The sequence below is a fragment of the Micrasema longulum genome, unplaced genomic scaffold (genome assembly GCF_059751315.1).
Source record: "Micrasema longulum isolate JH-2025_06_02 unplaced genomic scaffold, ASM5975131v1 h1tg000496l, whole genome shotgun sequence".
NCBI lineage: Eukaryota > Metazoa > Arthropoda > Insecta > Trichoptera > Brachycentridae > Micrasema > Micrasema longulum.
In genome coordinates this window covers 96,207-117,801 of record NW_028277693.1, presented here as the reverse complement: position 1 = coordinate 117,801, position 21,595 = coordinate 96,207, and the positions used below count along the sequence as shown (strand labels likewise).

At 31.0% G+C, this 21,595-nt stretch overlaps 1 protein-coding gene across 1 annotated transcript; it reads left to right on the top strand.

Moving 5' to 3' along the window:
- Positions 1-508: 508 nt before the first annotated feature.
- Positions 509-21,492, top strand: LOC148281121 (coiled-coil domain-containing protein 42-like). The gene is made up of 4 exons (XM_088227271.1): positions 509-585; positions 5,932-6,071; positions 20,016-20,163; positions 21,039-21,492. Exons 2-4 carry the CDS (start codon positions 5,955-5,957, stop codon positions 21,194-21,196), a joined length of 423 nt encoding a protein of 140 aa, XP_088083397.1. The 5' UTR covers positions 509-585; positions 5,932-5,954; the 3' UTR covers positions 21,197-21,492.
- Positions 21,493-21,595: the final 103 nt, after the last annotated feature.

Below are 21,595 nucleotides of genomic sequence, written 5' to 3'. Positions count from 1 at the left end.
TCAGGGAGTTGAATCCAGTCCTTGTGTACAAAAATTTGGATAAACTCAAAATATTGTTAGTAAATGAATTATTTCTAAATTAACCACGCTCCTAAAGTTAGGGTTTCCTAGGACAGCGGTGCCCGTATCTTAACGGCCGTAGTGAACGGTGATGCGGTGGACAGCCGTTGTAACGGAGTGATTTCCTAGGAAAAAGGTATTGATAACATTTGTTAACACCGTTTTCCTAGAAAACCACTCTCTATTCACCGTTACGACGGCTGTCCACAGCATCACCGTTCACTACGGCCGTTAAGATACGGACACCGCTGTCCTAGGAAACCCTAGCTTAATTGAAGAAAGTGCAGCAGTAAGAAAATCCACAAAAACACAACACAATCGAATGATTCCAAAACTTACAGTACTAAAAGTCATGAACCAATTATTATAATATAAGAAGATGGCTAATAAATTTGGCCAAGACTGTACATTTTATAACAATTCAATCCTTTTATCTTTCTTTTCAGGACTATCTTATATCTGTTGTGGCAGAAAAAAGATACTTTCGCCAACCGACCGATATTCTGAATCGATTTGAAACGATAAGTAAATAGCGTTTGTTTTTTATTGTATTTATTTATTTAATCTTAAACTAGCACATACATAACTTATGGATAATAAATTATTAATTTAATCTTACAGAAGTAATTATGAATTATTAATGGTCTATTATATATTAACGGGTAAAAAAATATGTTTTATACTTTTTAGTAGCATAAATAATATTTATTCATGAGGAACTTCAGCCTTACGGGAAATTGGATACAAAAAAATTTTCCTTGCGCGGTAAAAACTAGAGCATTCAATTTTACGGCAAAATTTCTTGAAAACGAACGAAAACAATGATAAAAAATATTTTAATAAAAACGCACTACTTTGAATGACGTAACCGGTTCATACGACCCATCCAGTGATACGAGAGCTTTGAAGGCTATCCGATTTGGTCACCGTAAACGATCCAATCGGAAGAACTGTCAGAGAACAACCTCTGACGTCAGACGTGGAGTTATTTCAGAAATACAAAACTTTAAAAAATTATAATACGATTTATAAAAATATTTTTTTTTTGGCTTAGTTTAATATTCTATTAACAAATAATGAAAAAAGACACCGGACCATCTCATTTCCGCGAAAACCCTTCATCGCATTGGCCACGCCCTATTGCGTAACGTTTCGGTTAAATTTTTACCGCCATTTGTGACCGATTAAATACACGGTCGTATATTTCACGAATCTTGACCTCACAATTGTGAAGGCCAATCTTGTCGCGTTTTCGTGGAGGTGTCTTTTTTAACAATATCTTTAAAAAATCGTAAATGAAAACATTTTTCCACAATATCCATATTGATTTTGGAAATGCAAATAATTTTTCGAAATCCATTTCACATATTTTTATCAGTAAAAATTGGATTTGAAAAATGTATTTTTACGCGCGGTAAAAATTAACGCATTTAACTGCCCAGCGAAATTTCTTGAAAATGTATGACAAAAAAATGCAAAGTAGTTTTTATTAAATAAAAATTATTTTTATAAAAACGAACTACTTTTCATGTCGTCACTAGTTCTTCCGAATCAACCAATGCTAAGAAAGTGGTGATATTTTTCGGCTTACGGCAGGTCACCTGATCAATCAGCAGAACTCGTCGAGGAGAAAGAGAGGAGAACTTATAACGTCATACACGAAGTAATTTTTAATTATTATTTTTGGTAATTTTTATTTTTCAATTATTATTTTGCATATTTTTCTATTATTATTTTGTATATTGTTTTGATTATTTTGCATATTGTTTTGATTACCTGTATATTGTTTTAATATGTTAATAAATATTTTTGATTTATATATCGAAGAGTCCCGACTTAACACGGAATTTTCTAACAAGTCGGGACATAAAAAACATATAATTGTGTCATGTAAAATTGTGTATTTTGTGCATTAAATAAAAAAATTAAAAAATTCAAAAATCCAAAACTTCGAAAAATCAAAGCGGTGATTGTACGATGCATAAAAAAATTAACAAACATTTTTTTTAATTAACCACTGAACTTCCGTAAGGTATCCGGCAGTAATGCCGGATACATATTAATTCTAACCAACCAATAAAATAATAGGTTTTAATTACACAATTTTAGATTCAAAACGTATGCGAGAAAAAAAGATACAAAAATACGAAAGTGAATATATGCATACAAACTCATTTATATTGATACTAGTCTTCATTGGGTCTTAATAAACTCATATTCTTATTTTTATTCGTGTTATTTATTAATAAAAAAATATTTAAAAAACCACTGTACTTCCTTATTAGTCTTTTTTACGCAAGGCATGTTATTGTCGGACATAATTATTGTCCACATTTTGGGGAGATTCTCATCTTTACTGGTTGAGCAACACTGGCGAATAGCGTATATTTTGTGATGGATTTGATATGCATTTATTTCTTCTGGTCACTTTTTGCATTGTCTCACAACAATGCACAAAGCGAAGCTGTCAACCAAAAAAAGCTCCATTTAATTTTTCTAAATAATTTAGTTATTTTTTTTTTGTAAATCTTGGAAATCTGTTGATCCATTGAGTGTTGACATTCTTTTATTAAAAAAAAAATTGGACATTTTTCACACTCCTCACAAAAGGACGCTACAATGACCATTGTGACAGCTACGCTCTGTGCATTGTGAGACAATGCAAAAAGTGAGCCGAACAAATAAATGCAGATCAAATCCATCACAAAATATACGCTATTCACCAGTGTCGCTCAACCAAAAAACAATCACTTAAATTCAACTACCTTGGTATGAGGATTTAGGTTTGATCCCCGACACGATCAACATGAAATGATTATCTAAAATTTGAGAAATCTGGTCATTATCGAAATAGGTCTGCAAATCTGCACTGCGATTGCTGTCCAAATTCAGTGCCCAATGAACATAATAAAACATCAATTGTCTGGATTCTGCTGAAATGAATACCGTCACATATTTTTAAATACCAAACTCTGAATTAAATCGATTTTAATCCCAAATTCACCTGCCACGTTTCGTTTTAGCTCCTCCATCAATCTTTCCATTGTGTTTATAATAAATTATACAAAAATCCATTAAACGGTATCTTTAACAATAGCGGCTGCAATTACTCTGCAAGATAATACAAAAACGATGCATTCAGGGCTGCCAGTCAAATTGTCCGACCCCATTAACGATTTAACCGGTTTTTCATATATCCTATAAACCGTTAATTAAAAAAACAGTTTTTTTTTGTTATTATTCGTCTGTCCATGAATGAATTCATAATGAAATTACGTATTTATATTCGGTAAGTATATAAAACCTCAACATGAATAAAAATAAAAACTGTTGACGGATTTTCCCTAGGTTTTGGAACCATAAGTGCATTTAATGCATCCCTATGCATCTACGTGAAATTATGCAGTAATTGTATAAAATAAACTTTTTTTATATCATTGGCGAAATGAGGAAAAGTATTTTGATTCTTGTATATTGAATGGAAACCACGATTTTTTTATTTGTTTTAAAGAAATATTTGCGTTCTTATAATTTACCCAAATATTTCGTTTTGAGGGCCGTTTTCAACGAGTTGTAAATAACTCACTATTAGACAATAGGAATCGAGTTGGGAAGGGGATTTGAATTGATTTTGATTTAGAGTGGGATTTGAACCACGGTCCTTTGATTCGTGAGTCCGAGACACTAGCCACGGGACCACTACTATATTCTGATTTGATTAACTGATTTCAACAGAAAATTCATTGAATGTAAAAAAATATTCATTTTGTTAATTTTTTTCAAATTCGTTACCAAAACATAATTCATTTTGGACCTTCAAAAATACATTTTTATTTTTATTTATTCATCAGCGGTTCAAATGAAAATTTTACAGAAAAAAACTTTTACAGGAATAATCACAGCAGTCAACAATTTATATTGTAATACATAATATGAAGTATAATAAAATAATTAAAAGTACACAATTTAGTAATATTAAAAAAAAAAAAACAAAGTAACAAAGAAACCTAATATTAGGGGTAGGAAGGAATTACCTGTAGGCAACATGCCCACCCTAATACATATGTTTGTAAACTTATATTGTGTATATGTCTATAAAAAGTTTAAATAAACAAACAGCTAAAATTAGGTTAGGTATTAAAAATAAATTACTTTTATTGGATTTAATTCTTCTTTCATTTTTTTAATGTAACATTTTCAAACGGTTTTACAATGTCCTAACAAGACGAAACACGTCACATTATACACTATTGTATGATTAAAAAATAAAAACAAAACGATATCCAATAAAAGTAATTTATTTTGGATACCTTACTTTATTTTATTTATTTGGATAACCAACAGCTATAATTATCTTTTATATATATTACAAAACAAATAACAAATAAGCCAAATACAGGTTTTTACAAGTAGCATCATAGAGTTAAAAAAGATTCTCGAACATAAAATGAAAAGTAATTCAATGTAAATTCAAAAGAAAAGGAAAAATACTACGAATTATTTCGAAAGCAAACGCCGTACGTCATTAATATTATTTGCAAATAAATCTATGTTAAATGATTGATTTATTACATTAAAATTATTAAAATTATTACTTAATTATAATATCGAATTCTACCAATTATCTGCATAAACAATAAATAAATAAACAGCTGTAAATAAAAAATAACAGTTAAGATGAGTAAACCTTATGTTATAAATATAAAAATACTTATGATTATTATTAAGAAACTTCACCGGTCTGGTCTGTCTTTCCACCTTGTTTTTATTTTATAATTAAATCATTGTAGACCGTATGTTTCTGAAAAATAAATGAATGACAAATTAAATTTGTGATCGATTTAGCATAACAATAAATTTGTTAGTACCTATTCAATTAGGTAATAAAAAAAAAGTAATACAATAATAGTACTTTTTAAATAAAATGCATTTAAGAGCAATATGAAAACTAAAATTATCTAAATAACACCTGTATTTTATCAGTTGGTTGGAAGAAATTGCCAAATATGACAAGTATTTTGTATAATTTGCTTATACAGCCTGTAACTGGGAGGATGGATCATCGGTGGCAGAGCAATGGGGGACCTCAATGCCTATCGATTTAACACCCATGAACGTTCAGTGATATTCAATCGTTTAAAAGTTATTTAGATTTTTAAGAATTTTTAGTAAAAATACGATTTTGGACCGGATGTCCCAAGTGTAGCTAAACAAAGTCTACGATGGTATTTTTTTTACTAGTAGCTTAGTACTTGGTCTTTTATTCTACAAAACATTTTTGAGTCGTTATTTGATATGGTTCCAAATGAAAAATATTTTTTTCCAAAAAATATGCAACCTTAATTTTTCAACTAACTTTTAAGGGCTATAAAAAAAAAATTACAGGAAAAAATTTTCTGCATCTTATTTCAAAAACTATTTTTATTTATGGAAATGTAACCCTGAAAATTTCATTTGGCTAGTGCTAAGGCATCATGTGAAAAAGTAAACTTGAATTGTACAAGTGCTAAAATAAATATTTTTTCTATGCATCAAAGACGTACTTAAAAAGTTAGCTAGCTTATTTTGGTTAGACTACGCAACGATACTAAGTAAAGAAACAAGTTTTTCTTGATAAGAGGACTGAAAAGTGTCAAATTAAAATACAAATACATATTGTTTTATTTTTATTTTTTAAAGTAAATGCTCAAAATAGGCTCTATCGTTCGCTTTGCATTGACTACACCTTTTAATAAAATCGCTCTGCCACCGATGATCCGTCCTCCCAGTTACAGGCTGTATATTAAATGGAAATTCCGATTTCGGATATTTTCATTGCTAATTAACCGGTTTGAAAGGAGGCCCTCGTTGCATTCACTCTATTGTTTCCAGCTTCTGCCAAAAAGATCCTCTCCATGCGACAGGAGAAGGACTTGCATGATATAGTCGCTATTCACTCGGAGATGAACGATGTAATGGAAAATAAGGGTCTGCAGTTGATGGGAATGAACAATTCGCTGGCCGAACTTAGGGTAAGTAAGAAGTAAGAGATAATATCTTAAATTTACAGGACCGAAATCAGAATTTGGGCATTAAACACTTAAAATACGTTTTTTTAAAACATTTTAAAATTATATACAATGATTTTCAACAATAACCTATGAACTAGAGATTCCGCCTGTTTGTATAATATACCCATATAAAGGTTAATTTACTTTTATTTTTGCTGAATTTATGTGCCTAATATTGTTTGGCCTATGTAAGATTTACAAACCTTAAATGCATCTCTTTTTTACTCCTTTTTTTCCATACTTTACGGTTTTACTTTAAATATTTTATTCTTTTTTACTATACATTACTTTTATTAAGTTTGACCATAACAATTAACTATGTTTTCTTTCTATTATATTACTTTGTATTGAACTTTAATTTTGTACAAATTGGCTACGGCTGTGAGTTATAATAAAAGTTACTGTAATAATACACTACTAATTAATCAAAGTTTAGTTTTTTATACTCTTTACTCTTTTTATCTCCATAAACTCTATTTAAAAATATCTCTCATACAAATACACACAAACACGCCCTTCAACATCACATATATAACTATATATATACATACATACCATCCATTACAAACATATATATATACGCACAAACACGCCCCTCAACACAAATATATATACATGCATATATATATATATATATACACAACAAAATATTAAAAATGAACCATAATTTAATATGCATGATTTTTATTTAGAAACTTCGCTGGTCTGTCTTTAAATCTAATCTTTATTATGTAAGTTAAGGCTGTAGTCTTGTAAAACGCACGCAAAATTAGGAAATCATTCGATTGTGAAATTTTAAAATGAATGTTTTTTTTTAATCGCGCAATAATAAAAAAATAAAAAAACATAAATTAGATAAAAACTATATTTTTCAGAGGTATTTCTGTTAAAAAATATTCATTAAAGTTTCATGTAATTAAAATATAATTACTTTTAGACAGGCAGATTACGCCATTTCAAATTTAGACTAAACTTTTCCTCATTTTGCGTGCGTTTTACCAGACTACAGCTTTAATCATTGTTGACTGCATGTTTTTCAAAAAAATATATTTTATCTAAAACATGCTTCTGACTATTTGTGATTTGTTTATTACTCAATTTGTTAATTTGAGAATGAAATGATAAACGTCCACTGTCTTTGGTAATATTTATTAAACGGTACGCTATGAAGATATCTCACTTGAGATTTGTTTAACCCCGAGTTTATAAGGTAAAAATAAATTATAATAAAGGGCCTCAGAGATTTGCTGAAGGCCGTCGGCGTGAAAAAATGTGCAATCTGTCTGGTGTTCATTGTTTCATAATATTTAAAAGCGTCTTTTGTTGGCCAGCCTTGCATTCCGGGCAATGTTCAGTTACAAATAATTTTTTATAGATACCAAAGTTTAGTCTAAATTTGGAATGGCTTAATTTGCTGGTCGAAAGGTAATTCTATTTTAGTTTTATACAACTTTTAAGTTTATTTTTTAATGGCCTTTAAAAATTATTATTTTGATTTTTTTAAAATTATGAATTTCATAAAAGGTACATGTTTAAAAAAAAATCGATATATATCTACTTTTACACATCTAGAAAATGTTATCACTGTAACTCTCCAAAAAAGAGACAAACTCTTGTGCTTAGAGAGTGACTTACACTGTTTTAGTTGTTTACTTTTAAGAGTTTATATAATTTATTTTTTTCCGCGTGCGGCGTGTAGCCATTTTAGCTCTTACGTTTTATCGTTCTTACTATTTGGAAATTATGGAAAGTCGGATAGAAAAATATTTACTTACACGCCATAAAAATTGTCGTATTTAATTGTACTGTAAACTTTCTCTAAAACGTATGAAAGAAAATAGTAAACATGTTTTTTTAAAAGTGAACTACTTTGAAACGTCACAGGTTCTGGTAAACAATTACTAATCCAAAAACAGACATATATTTTACACAAAGGTAGCAAAAATGAAGTTATAAGAATAAGAAAATAAAAATATATAAAAACTAATGTTACAAAGAGTACATACATACATATATTCCAGTAGAGAAAACCGAAATTCATTTTTTCCCATCGGTTATATTAAAAGAATCTTAAAATTAAAATACTATAGAAAGATAATAATTAAGAATACAAATATAAGTTAATGAAAAGTTCACAATATAAAACAATATAGTATTATTTAAGTATTTAAATTTGTAGATAATAAATTGATACACTGCCTTTTAAAAGTCAAAAGTATTGTATCAAATATAGCTATATCATTTGCGTATTCATTTGCACATACATGAATTTTCCTTATATCAAATTAATATAAATTAGAACCCAATTATCTAACTTGATAAACATATGTTGATGGTCTAATTGAGGGCATTGGAAACAAAGATAGCAACCTCCAAAAATTTTTTTTTGGATATGATGTCATTCTGTAGGTAGTTAATTAACTTTTTTTATAAAAATCATGAGTTGAGTAGCAAATGTAGTTTAAAATCATACTTCTGATGGGATGAAATAAGTGTTTGGAAGCATAGCAATATCTATCAGCCATTTTATTCGAAAAATGACAGGCTTGAGATAAAAATTTTCAAAATGGCCATGCCATACAAATATTAAGAAAAAAATTTTCATTCATGTTTCTATTAAAACTAATTTATTAGTATCTTAAAGTTTAAGTTCAGTGAAAATAACATTTCTAACACGAAGACTCTCTTTGGCATTAGTGTAGCAGTTTTTGTTATTTTTCTCGATAACACCAAAACGGGAGTTTGCTGTCTTTGCTTACAATACCCTCAATTATACTAAAATTCAAAAATAAATATGGTCAGCGAACAAAAGATACACAAGCAAACTATTATTAGTTGATAGTTTACCGGGACGAAATTTTTTATAATTTTACTTTTGAAATAATATTAGGTATGTATAAATAAATATAAATGTGTATATTTTTTATCAAAACAAGAATTGTATACCTTGCAACCCACAATTAAAAATAGTTTATTTCGTGGAATTTGGAAAACATCATTTAAACCTATTTTAGTTTCAAGTGGTTTTAAAATAATCGCTTTCAGGGTACAGCAGTAAAACAAAACCACCTAATTAAAATTCAATTATGTTTACCCTCATTGTACTCTGTAAATATTTTCTAAACTGCCGTTTAATCCATCCCACTAAATATCAACAAACAAAAGACTGCTCTGTATGAAAACATTTAGGGCCCTATTTTTAAAAGCGCCTCTGCAAAATACCACTTCCCGGTATAGCGGAAATTATTTTTAATAAAATTAGCTGCTCGCCGCCTTAATTTTATTTCGGGCAACAGTAAATCTTGATCCGGCCCTGGGTTCAAATAATTAAACAAGATTAATGATAATGGCTCCGTGTCGTGCTATGTTGCGCCGTTGACAAGACCCCCTAAAGAATATATTCCTCATCCACCCCCGTCTCCTTGGGAATGATAAACATAAATATATAAGATGATCAGGCGTTCACAATCTTTTTTTACATGAGTACCATTTCGATAAATTGTAGCCGTATTATTTTTTGGTTTTACTGTATTCCCAAAGGTAATGCTAATATTTTTGCCATACGCATGGGAGATCCGGGTTTTATTCGTGGTTGAGATAACAAAGTGTTTTTTTTTTTAACAAACTTGGATACTCTAAGGCAGTGTCTGCCAAACTGTGTGCCGTGGCGCACTACTGTGCCACGAAGTCTCAGGGTGTACCACGAAGAAAAAAGTCTCAAAATTGTTCATTTTAAATAATCGCCTTTGAATAAATTTATCATCTACATACGTATTCTTTCAAATCAATATGAATCAAATAAGTCATGTTTATATATACCACAACAGTTCTGGAGACCCAATCACACTGGTAAATTAGAGTACATAATACCCATTTAAATGTTGGTGTTCTCACTAAAAATCGAACCCTGAATCTTTCGTACGTGACTCAAGCATCTCAAACACTTCACCACGGAGGCCGCCTGAATCGGGTTGTGGTTCCGTGGATAGTGTTGCAGACTTACGGAACGGAGGTCCGAGGTTCGAACCCCACTCTACCCTAACTTTATTCCCATTTTTTAAGAGTGATATCTTTACAACTCATGAAACGGCCCCAAAATCTTAATATTTAGGAAAACTATAAGAACACAAATATATCTTTATTTTTAAAATAAAATATTCTCGATTAGCTACATCATCAGCAATCGATTCTCTGTTGCCGTTCAGATCGTCGTTTCTTTCCAAATTTATTTTTTTAGCGCTCTCCTAAATATTGTTTTCATAAAACAAGAGTCGTAACAAATGGTAAATGAAGAGTCACGTGTTTTTTTAAATCAAATTTGGAACTGCGATTTGTTTTAAAAAAAAAAAAATCGGTTATATCCTTCTCACGAACACCTCCACTCAAGTTTACCACCTATGTACATAATATAATGTTTATTCATAAAAAAATTAAAAAATCTAATGATCTATCTAAGATTTCTTTTATTATTATTATATTAATACAGTATTTTTTCTTTTTAAGGCATTTTTATTAGGTGTGCCGCAGCACAAATTCCATTTATTTGTTTGCCATGTAGTAAAAACGTTTGGCAGACACTGTTCTAAGGTGAAATAAAACATTTTAATTATCGGGTGCCTTGGTCCCAATATACGCGTACATAATATTCAGGATTATTGGGTAAGTCTCGGGTTAGTTTTCAAAGATGTTTAAATCACAAAGATAAATAAAAGGGGAGATTTATTTTATCTAATCTAAATCTTCATAATTTCACAAAGTATGAAAAAAAAATTGGCTGTGTTAAAGCCCTAACAACACGTTTCTCTAAAGGTAAAAATAAATGAGTGTGTCGTGTTGTATAGTGGTGTGACCCCGACTTAATGTGACTTAATGCGCCAGATAACTCCTAAACATACCAATTCAATACACGACATAATGATGTCATCCTACGTTTAACTACTATAGGGTGGATCCACTCCCCTCTGTTCAAGTAGTGGCTACGAAACCGAAACCACCATAAAGATACATTTATATTTTTCTTGCGGTGCCTTTCTAGGTCCCCCTGACGTTGGCAATCACTACAGCGAAAGCATCTCGGTCCTACGCTACTCCGAGGCCAGCACAACTGCTTGTTGGATGTAATCGCCATAGCAATTCCTGGGAAACGATGACCAAAATGGTTTCCCGTTGCCTTCTCTGGTGATTTTTCTGTCGGGGTTACCTTCCTTTAGCTGGTTGGTTCTAGTTTTGAGGCGCCAAAAACTCACCTTTTATTCTCTCGTTATCAGCTGTGATCACGCCGTTATGACTGTGGTCCCATTGTCCGGGGTTCGCGACATGGACGCTAACAAGTTGGACTAGTTAGTAGTGTTGCCGGTGAAATGCAACTGGGCATTCGCAGCATTTATTAGAATAACACCCTCCAGCAAGATGTGACTCGCTGCGACCCTACTGACGGTTCGAACTCCGATATATTTATAATAGATTTTTTATCTATTTTTTAATACTTTTTTTTCTATACTACTTTGTCTTTTTACTGGTTTAAAATTATTGTATTATTAAATGAAGTTCGATTTCTAGGCGTAAAATCTTAAATTAAGATTTGAAGTGTGATTCTATACTGCAATATTTCATTTTTATTGCACTGGCACCTTAAATGTCAAACTATTTATCTTTTCTTCGATGCAATAAAATTTATCCATATACCCCTCTATTAGAGTACCAATGCAGTCACTTGTGCATCGCTGGGTGCAGATAAGTAAATGATAAAGTACCATCCGCTATTTTTGATATAATATATGGTTTCCGTGCCCACACTTCACCAAAAGCTTACCAATATAAGGGACGCATACCACAGGTTAAGAATTGCTGAGATAACGGATCATATTCATTGGTCTTCCGGTTTGGTTGCCGGGTGTGATATTTTTCTGAACAAAAGACTCGTCTTCGCGTGCTATTTTATGTTGTTATTTTTTATATAGTCTACTATGTATTTTGCAAGACCTTTCCTCGTTCCACTGGACCTGATTTATTAATGATATTATTATTTTTAATGACGGAATTCGCAGTCCAGTAAACTTCTTTGTCCCATCTTAAAGTTGAATTATTTTCAGTGTTTTTACTCGTAGGATCATTAAAAAGTTGTACGGCGAGAGGCAGAAAAACAGTGACGCTAAAAAAATTGTTAAAACAAATAAGTGCTAAGCATTTTTTAAATAATTTTGTATCGTTGTAGTTGTTATCTTTGCAAGCTAAAGATGTTTGTTTTTCTTAGTTTCGAATTTGAAAATATAGATCGAAAATTGTAGGGTTCTTTTCCGAAGTTGACTATTTCCAATGTACGGAAAATTGATTTGTATATCATATTTGAGGACGCAAAACATATTGATAAATTTAATTATCGATAGAACCCACAAAAATTTAGTGATTTTGTTATTTGAAAACCAGAAAACCAGTGTGAAAAACAAACTTTTTTAAATAAAGACATAAGTTTTTCTTTTAAACTCTTAAATTCGAGACAAAAAAGAAAAAAAACATTTATTGGTGAATTTGGTGAACCGACCTAATTTTTCAGGAAATAAAATCTCGTCATGCCTTCTTAACTCACATCTTATTGTTTTTTTACTGTCTATGATCATAAATATCGATTCCTCGAAAAGCTAAAATTTGGAAATGGTCAGTTTTGGTAAAGAACCCTATAATAATTACCAGTAGTCCATTTTATGTTTATTTTATTTATTGTAAAAATTATGCAGTCTTTAACAACATTTAACATATGTATTTTATAATCTATACGATATATGTTCGTAAATTTTACTGCAAAATCTAATACCGCACGCAACTACACTGGCTTGGTATCAGACAAACTCTTAGAATAAAAATTCACATTTTATTACTTCTTTACAATATTTTGAATAATCCTACTTCGCCAGGTTCTCTCTCGTTTCTTGCTCTTCCAACTTATATCAGAACTTGGGCTATCTCTTCGTTCTAGTACCGAGAGAACCCTTTTAATACCCATTCATCGCTTTAATTTTTTTGTCTCCTCTTTCACAATAGTAGCCGCTCGATTATCTATCCGCTAACGTCAGCATTGCCCCTTTTTTATTTACTTTTAAATTAATATTAAAATGTCACTATATGAATACTTTAGTTTTTCCCTTTTCCCTCTTATTTCCATCGCATCCTCCCTCCTCTTTTTATAGTAAAGTGTAGATTTTTACTATATTTTAGTTTCTATAAAAAATGTCTTGTTATATTTATACATGTATATATACTAACGGACCCGACAGACGTTGTCCTGCCCGAACGTTGGCTGGCCTGCTATTAGCTTAGAAAAAGACTTTTCATTGATCAGTAGGTACCTAGGTACTTGTTTGTGATTAAATTCCAAAACTAAAAACTGTTAATATTCAAATATTGTATTTAAGTAGGTACCTAGGTACTTATTTATGGTTGAATTCCAAAACATAAAATAATTTTTAATAAAATAAAAAACATAAAGCATTCTTTTTGCAAACGACCGGTCTTCTCACCAACAGAGAGGTGTATTTATGTAGGAATATGATTTTCAAAAATGTATTGCATTTAAAATTATTTTGGTATTACCAGAAATCCAGTAAAAAGAAATGAATGTATTGAAATTATAAGGAATTTAAGAAAAAAATCTGATGGAGATCTACAAAAAACAAATGCTGTTTGTAAACATTCAAAAACAACCTTTTTTACACACAAAAAAACTACATCTTTCCATTTTTTTGTAAATGCATTCTCCCGGAATGCAACCTTGGCAGATCAATGAATTAAACACTTATGCTCCTTACTTCTTTTTTACATATTAGATTGAAGATTTTAATATCTACGGACACGCACAGCGCAAAGGTCTATATTTCTCTGAAAACCGCACGTAAATCTGTTAAGTTTAGGAGGAGTTCAGTGACATCCTACGTACAGAGGAATTATATATATAAAGATATGTTCTGTTTGATAACAAAATACTTAGAATACCAATGTCCATATGCTACTTATTTTCTTAAACTGAACGGTTTGGGAAAGTAGAAAGAAATTGCCTTAAGATAATATATCCGCCCTTGTACGTTTATAAAATGTACATGTTTGTAAATTGTTAAATAATAAATAACAGCTTAAATTATTTATTGACAATTTTTGATGGAATTCCATTGTAATGATGTAATAACTTATATTTACATAGAAGTTATTAATTTAAAAAATACTTGGTACACTTCCACTTATTTATCTTGACCAATTAGCGCTTTCACCCTCTAATGGGCATCTTCGGACTGGTCAGATCCTTAGTCTGAAGATGCCCATTAGAGATTGAAAGCGCCAATTGGTCAAGTTGAAGTGTACCAAGTATTTTTTAAATTAATAACTTATATGTAAATATAAGTTATTACATCAATAAATAACTGCGTTAATAACATATTTTTACACACGCATTTCACCCTACTCTTCACATGTACATATTTAGTACTAAATTTTCTAAGAAAGCGTTACTTAGATAAATCATATGTTTACAATAAAACAATCGAATTCGAGTCATGAATTATTCAGCAGAGATATTTGAAATGCAAATTTTCTGTACATGTAACAACTGTTAACATGCCGTCGATTAGCTGAAATACGCAATGTTCTAGTTGAAATGGTATCCACCTCTCCGTGTAAATAGTTCATCCTGATCTCTGCCTTGGAGGCTTCTGTCAAGTAACTAATGCAATGGAAAATAGCTTTGTATCACCAAGCATTGTATTTGTTATTCTTGTTTACCTTACCGAACATTAACCTGCATACGAGTACATGCGGAGACCTTAGACACGATTCACTGGGAAACGAGCATCTCAGTTTGATTGATCAATCACAATACCAGCATGAACACGATCACAATACTAGAGAAAAGAACAAAATTAGACTTCCATTTAGGAAAAAGGCAAAGTCACAAAATTCAATTTTATTTAAAGCAATTAAAAAGTATTACGAAATGGAAAAAAAAAATATGAAGAAAAAACATATCAAAATTTAAAATAATGGTCAAGACATATGTGATAAACAATTTATAAATTAAATATATTTGCAATGTTATTATTAGAACACACATAACAATATGTATGAATTGTGTGCCCTACTTTAAGATTTAAATAAAATAAATCATCAAAGTGTTAAAAATCAGAAATGTTATTTATAATCGCATAATCATCATCATTACCCTTTCCGCATCCAGTGGTGCGTTTTTATACCAAATGCAGCGTATTTAGATCATCTGTTTTATGAATTGACCACTCCTACGCTTTAGATGTCAGTTACTGGTGGATTTTTATAAGCTGACGCCTGCGCTGTACTTACACATACGCATTGTATAGTATTAGTGAATAAGACCATGGTATGACATCGCACGGCAAACGCATTATGAAAATAATCTCTGTCTCTCTCGCGCTCAGACGCGCTTATGAGCGTGACATAAACAACTATTGCTTTATTAGTTGCTAATGATATGGTAATTCAACATACACAGCATGCTTCTGCGTTCGTCTGAATTTCGGTGCGTTTCTTAGTTGTAAAAACATAATAATATGTACGAGTATCAAGTTATGGATAAAAAACACTAGTTTTTAACTATGTAGGTATTTTCATTTAATTAAATCATGAATAGATCGATTATGTAGTGATGGCGCTTTCTCAAAACTTACACAAAAACATTTTTAATGTACAGAATACATATTTACAAATCAGCGAAGTCACATAAAAAAACGTTCTTATACATAATTGTGACTTTTTTTTACCCGCATATTTCTTCCAACATTTAGTTCACAGCAGTTTTGTATTATTTTTTTGCACCATAACAGGAATTTGAGGAATTTGAAGGGGTTCTTTCGATTGGCTTCGTAGCTGTGGACTGTATATTAAATAGCATTGCTTCATTGCATTGAGATGAAGAAGAATACTAATTTTCCTCGTTTCTAATAGGAATATAGTATTGTTAAAAATAGATCAGAAACCGTAAATCCTGGCGTCACGTTTGATCACGACGAAAGTTTGGTAGAAATCAACAAACTAATAATTAAGCTTCGATTTGAATTTCGAAAGAAAAGATAAACTGAAACTCATCAAACCCGGAACCCTCCGTACTTGAAGCAAATGTTTTAGCTATAACACCAAGGGAGCTGCCTGAAATAAAGAAAATAAGGTATGCTAAGTAATTTTATAATAAACTGAATATAATGAATAAAGACGGAGAACTATTAAGCAAGACGGTCATAAGACGGAAGGCCGCATTCTTTGGCAACGAATTTCATGGAGAAAAATATGCCCTTCAACAGCTCAAAGTTGAAGGAAAGATAGACAGACGGTTGACGAGGTATAGGGCATGAAACAACATTATTTCTCAGAAATAAATACATCATATTTAAATTTAATCAATTAAATACTTTGATGAGACGTAACTTGATTTGTTGTGTAGAACTAGTATTTTGTTTCGGAGAGCACAGATATTTCTATCTACAAATGTACTTGTAAACTAAACATTAATACACAGAAAATTTTAATATAGGTACTGGCAGGTGTGAGGGGACCCAATAAAGAAAGATGGGTGTATTAATTAGCTCCTGCTGCCCTTATTTATTTATTTATTTATTTATTTATTTATTTATTTATTCACACTCTTTATCAAAATACAATTCCATATTCACTTTGCCCAGCTAACAAGGGTACATACCCCGTTCCAAGCTAGGCAATTACATTTTAATATATTATAATACTTAACAAATTAATATAGAGCACAGACAAACAAAATATAAACTTATTCGGATACACATTTTGATTCATATACATACAGACATACACATATATACACACATATATATAAATATACACATACATATATACACATGTACATACACACACACGTACATACACCCATGCGCATACACATACATACATTCATAAACACATAGACAATTTATTTATGCGAAACTTCATGGTTGTCATCTATAAATATATATTTTTTTAATTATTCTTTATTTTTTATATTTTATTTTTGACATCCAGTAAGGTTCTCCAATCCGTGGCATGCATCAACTTTTCTGACTCCCTACGACCAATGTCATGAAAGAGCGAGGTCAACACCTTCCGCAACTTGACAACCCTCCCGTCTTTCCACGAATCTGGCAAAAGGTTATGGACCTTTTTGCCTACGTTATAGTGTTGTCTCGATGCCAGAACAGTGTTGACCCCTTCACTTAGTATCAGATCCCTACTAGAGTATCTTGTATTATTAGAATCTAGTTTTTCTGTTTCTGTATATTTATTTTTAATTTCTAACAACTACACCTGTAGATAAAACCCTCTGTGTTTTTTGAAACTACATATGTAGTAGTACTCCAAAATCAATCCATGTTATCTCAGAAAAAAATGTTTAATTCAATAAATTTTGTCGCGTTCTTCCTCGAACTAAATGCCGATTCAATAAATTATACAGTTAATTTCTTTTTTTAACTGGTGTTTTTTATTTCACTTTAGTTCTTAATTACGTTTTATGTTACAGCTAAAACGCTATTTAAACGTACTGAAGTATTTAATATTGCTGTATTTATATTATGTAAGTATACAATACATATATGGATGTAAACCATTCCGAATATTAATCACTCATTAGTCCTTAATTAGACGTATTAGTAAAGCAGTATTACGTGGAATATCGTAATATTGTTACACAGAATAATACGTTTATAATCTACAAGTAATCATTTCACAGGCTGTTCAAATTAATTACACCTATAATATTGTAAAATTCTTTGAAAATTTCAATATTTATTAATGTTCGTCTATTCATATTAGAAAGTGACTATAACACTACCAAAATAAAAAATTAAGGCCAGTCAAAAATACTAGACTATGGACATAAACATTACAATGACATCTGACTACTTAAAAAAAATATGTAATTAGACAATTTTAAAATTGACATTAACAGTTCATAATGACTAATAACTGTAAAGTTAGTATTAACCACACGAAATTTGACTTTAAATACCTAATAAATGTGTTCAAAATCTTCAAAAGGACGCTGCAATACAGTTTATCCATAATATGTAACATTTTTCCAAACAATATTAAGAACAGCACATTGAATACAAGAGTGAGACGTATGCTCTAATTGTGATTAATGGAAAAAGTTTTAAGCAAAGTTATGGTAAATTTAATTTAAATTATTGATGTAGATTAGGTTTACGATACAAAAATGTATATGTGAACCTCCTGACGAATTGCGTACTTTAATTTTAAAATATTTTTTGTCAACTTTTTAGAGAACTAAAAAAAAATTAAATTATAATTCAGAATTTTAAAAAGATGTATAGAAACAAAGTCAACTATGAAGAAATTGATAAAAACTAAAATAACGTCGTAGCATTACAATCAATAAATTAGATTTTAGGGAATCAAAATAATTATTGCGTTATAATTACTTTGACTAGTAAAGCGCTAAAATATGCGTGTTTCATTAACCCAATAGTTCATTAGACACAGCATTATTACGAAATTTGCAGTGTATCTGCCATCATTTAAAATATGGAAATATAAAGGTTTGATTTTTAATCGTTTCTTTTCTTTCGATTTGTCAATCAAAAGACTATAAAATATATTATTGCGGTGTCAAAACATTCGGGAAAAAAATTTCATATCAGCCCTTCCGGGAATAAAACCCGAGACCTCTCGGTAGGCAAATACGCTAACCACTGTAACACGAGGCAGATTGACTCGATGTCAAACATCCAGGGTGCTTGTTCTATTTTACTCACAGCTGTATTTTTCATCCCCCTAAAAACAGATCGCATTGCTGCTTTTTTGTGTTTGTAAGATTGTCGTCTTTGTTTTTCAATAATTGGATTTCCTATTTAAAAGAATAAACAACAACAGAGATAGAAAACATTTTAGAGAAAGAAATATGGAAATATAGGCATTTGCAGGGCTTATGATCTGTCATTGGCTGGTTTGAGCGGCCACTGTACACACTGCGTAACATTCACCATTTTGCCTATGTTTGAAAGTCCATATTTCGTAAATTCTTCCATCTATTAAGAGTGAAAACCCACCTCCACCAGCAGCTGTCATAAAGTCTTGGGGGACTCTGTCAGACACGCTATTTTAACGAATTTACTTTCTACATAAATATATGTATCTTGTTATTATTTTTTTTTATATAAAGTGATTTTAGTCGAAATCTAGGGTAGAAAAAAAGCGTGCAATCAATAAATATACTCGATTTCTCTACCCAGTCTCCCTAGATGCCTCTGTCACAACTTTATTGAAAAAAAAAACATTATAATTATTTACAAAGTTATCAAACATTACAATTCTTCTGTCTGTTGATTTTAGTGAAGTTAAAGAGCTGAAACCTTTTTTGTTGTACTATTCATCAGATGGAATTATTTCACGTTCTAGGCAACGCCTAAAAACCCAGGTCATAAGTTCTGAAAATGCCTAGACTTCCATATTCCAGTCTCTAAAATGTTATCCATCTCTGTTGTAATTTGTTAATCCTAATGACTCCTTAGGAGGTGAAATCTAACCTTTTTTCTACAAACATTTGGACAAACCCAATACTGTTCAACTGTTTTTTTAATGATAGAGAAAAAAACACATTTGTATGATAACGTTTGCTTGTTCTATGCTCTAAAAATATCATTCAACACCAAATATTAGTTTAAATAACCTTTAAAAAACTTGTCTACTTTCATAACATCGAGTTTTTGTCTTGAATGTCTTCTAATTTGTTGACAGTCTCTCGGATGTTCATGTCTGAAATATATTCGAGAGGCAAAGCTATCGTTACATAAAAGAGTTGGTGGTCGACAGGCCTGAGAAATTAATCACGTTATATTTTGTTTCCATTATTATTATTTTATTTTGCAGTTCCGATACGATAAAGCTCGCAGCGAGAGCAAAAAGTGGGAATTAGTTCTAAACAGGGTGAAAGAGACTACCGCTTCTAAACAAACTGAACTCTCCAGAGTCAGGGACAGTCTTTGGGACTTTTATTGTACTATTTGCAAACAAAAGGGTAAGTTTTATTTACATTTCTTAAAACTCTTTATTGCCAAGTCATCGAAAGGGTCGAGAGTTTAAAATATCTGGGAGTACATGTTACAGAAAATGGCAGCTTTCATAAAAAACTGAGAGTGCGGCTAGAAATAGCAAGCGCTTTGTATTAAAGCCAAAAGGTAAAAACCAAATGCCACCTTTATCCGGCATAACATCTATTCTTCTCTACGGATGCGAATCGTGGCACCTGACTAGGGCCCAAAACAAGAAAATTCTGAGTTTCGAGAATATATGTCTCGGAAGAATCTTGGGTGTGCGGTGGTTTGATTTCGGCCACAGTGAACTCCGGTGACAACTATCATTAGGCGGAAGTGATACGGTTTGTTAGGCCATGTCCTTCGGATGCCTCCTGAGAGCCTTAACCACGCTTCCCTACTTTACAAGGCATCAGGTTCTCGACGTCCTGGACGTCCACTACTAACTGATAGTCGGCAGATAATGTCAGAACTACGGGACGCGAAGGTGACTTGGTTGGATGCACAGGCTGTAGGTTCTTCGTAGACACAATTTTTAAAAAAAGTAATTTTAATTTGAATTTTATAAATAAAGGTCTTCTCAGAACTCCGGTACACTTAACTCAATTTCTTTAAACATGGTACGAGTATGTTAGATAAAAACGAACTAAAGCGACGATATGTAAAGCAGTTCTACAGTTTGCCTACTTACAGGCGCTCATAATGTTTATTTTTGTAGTAGAGTGCTACCACAACTTGATTCCTATTTCCTAAAATTGGGTTATTTACATCTCGTCCCCCAAAATCGAAGCATTCGGATAAATTATATTTACGCAAATATTAAAAAAATAAATTATAATATGTATTTGTTTATCTTTAGGGATGGAACCCACTGCACGATTTGATGATTTTGACACTCAACTTATACACGTATTCAAAGGGATCAATGAACTAAGAAACATTGTGATTAATTCACAGAAGAAAATGGACCAGAATATTGCCTCCAACGTCAACCACACTCCACAGAAAAATCATTAATTTTGCGTATTTTATTTTAACCAATGTGTGTTGTTTATAACTTCATAATTGCGATATTTTTTTATTTGTTTATTTATTCATTTATTCATATAAATATACATATTACAAAAAAAATAATACCGTATCCCTAACTCTATGAGGCCAAAAGCCCTGTGTTAAGTTGGGATACAACAAAATAGAAAGTGGAAGCATGCATATTATTAAAAAATATTTCAAATAAAAATTATAACATAAACATAAATTTCATTAATCATCAGGACAACACGCTCAATAGTATAATAACATATTTAAATCTATGTAATAAAATAAAATATCAAAACCATCTTTTGTTTTTGACTCTGACTAAATGAGTTTGTACCAGCAATTTGAATCGGATCAATTCTCATACAAGTGCATGTT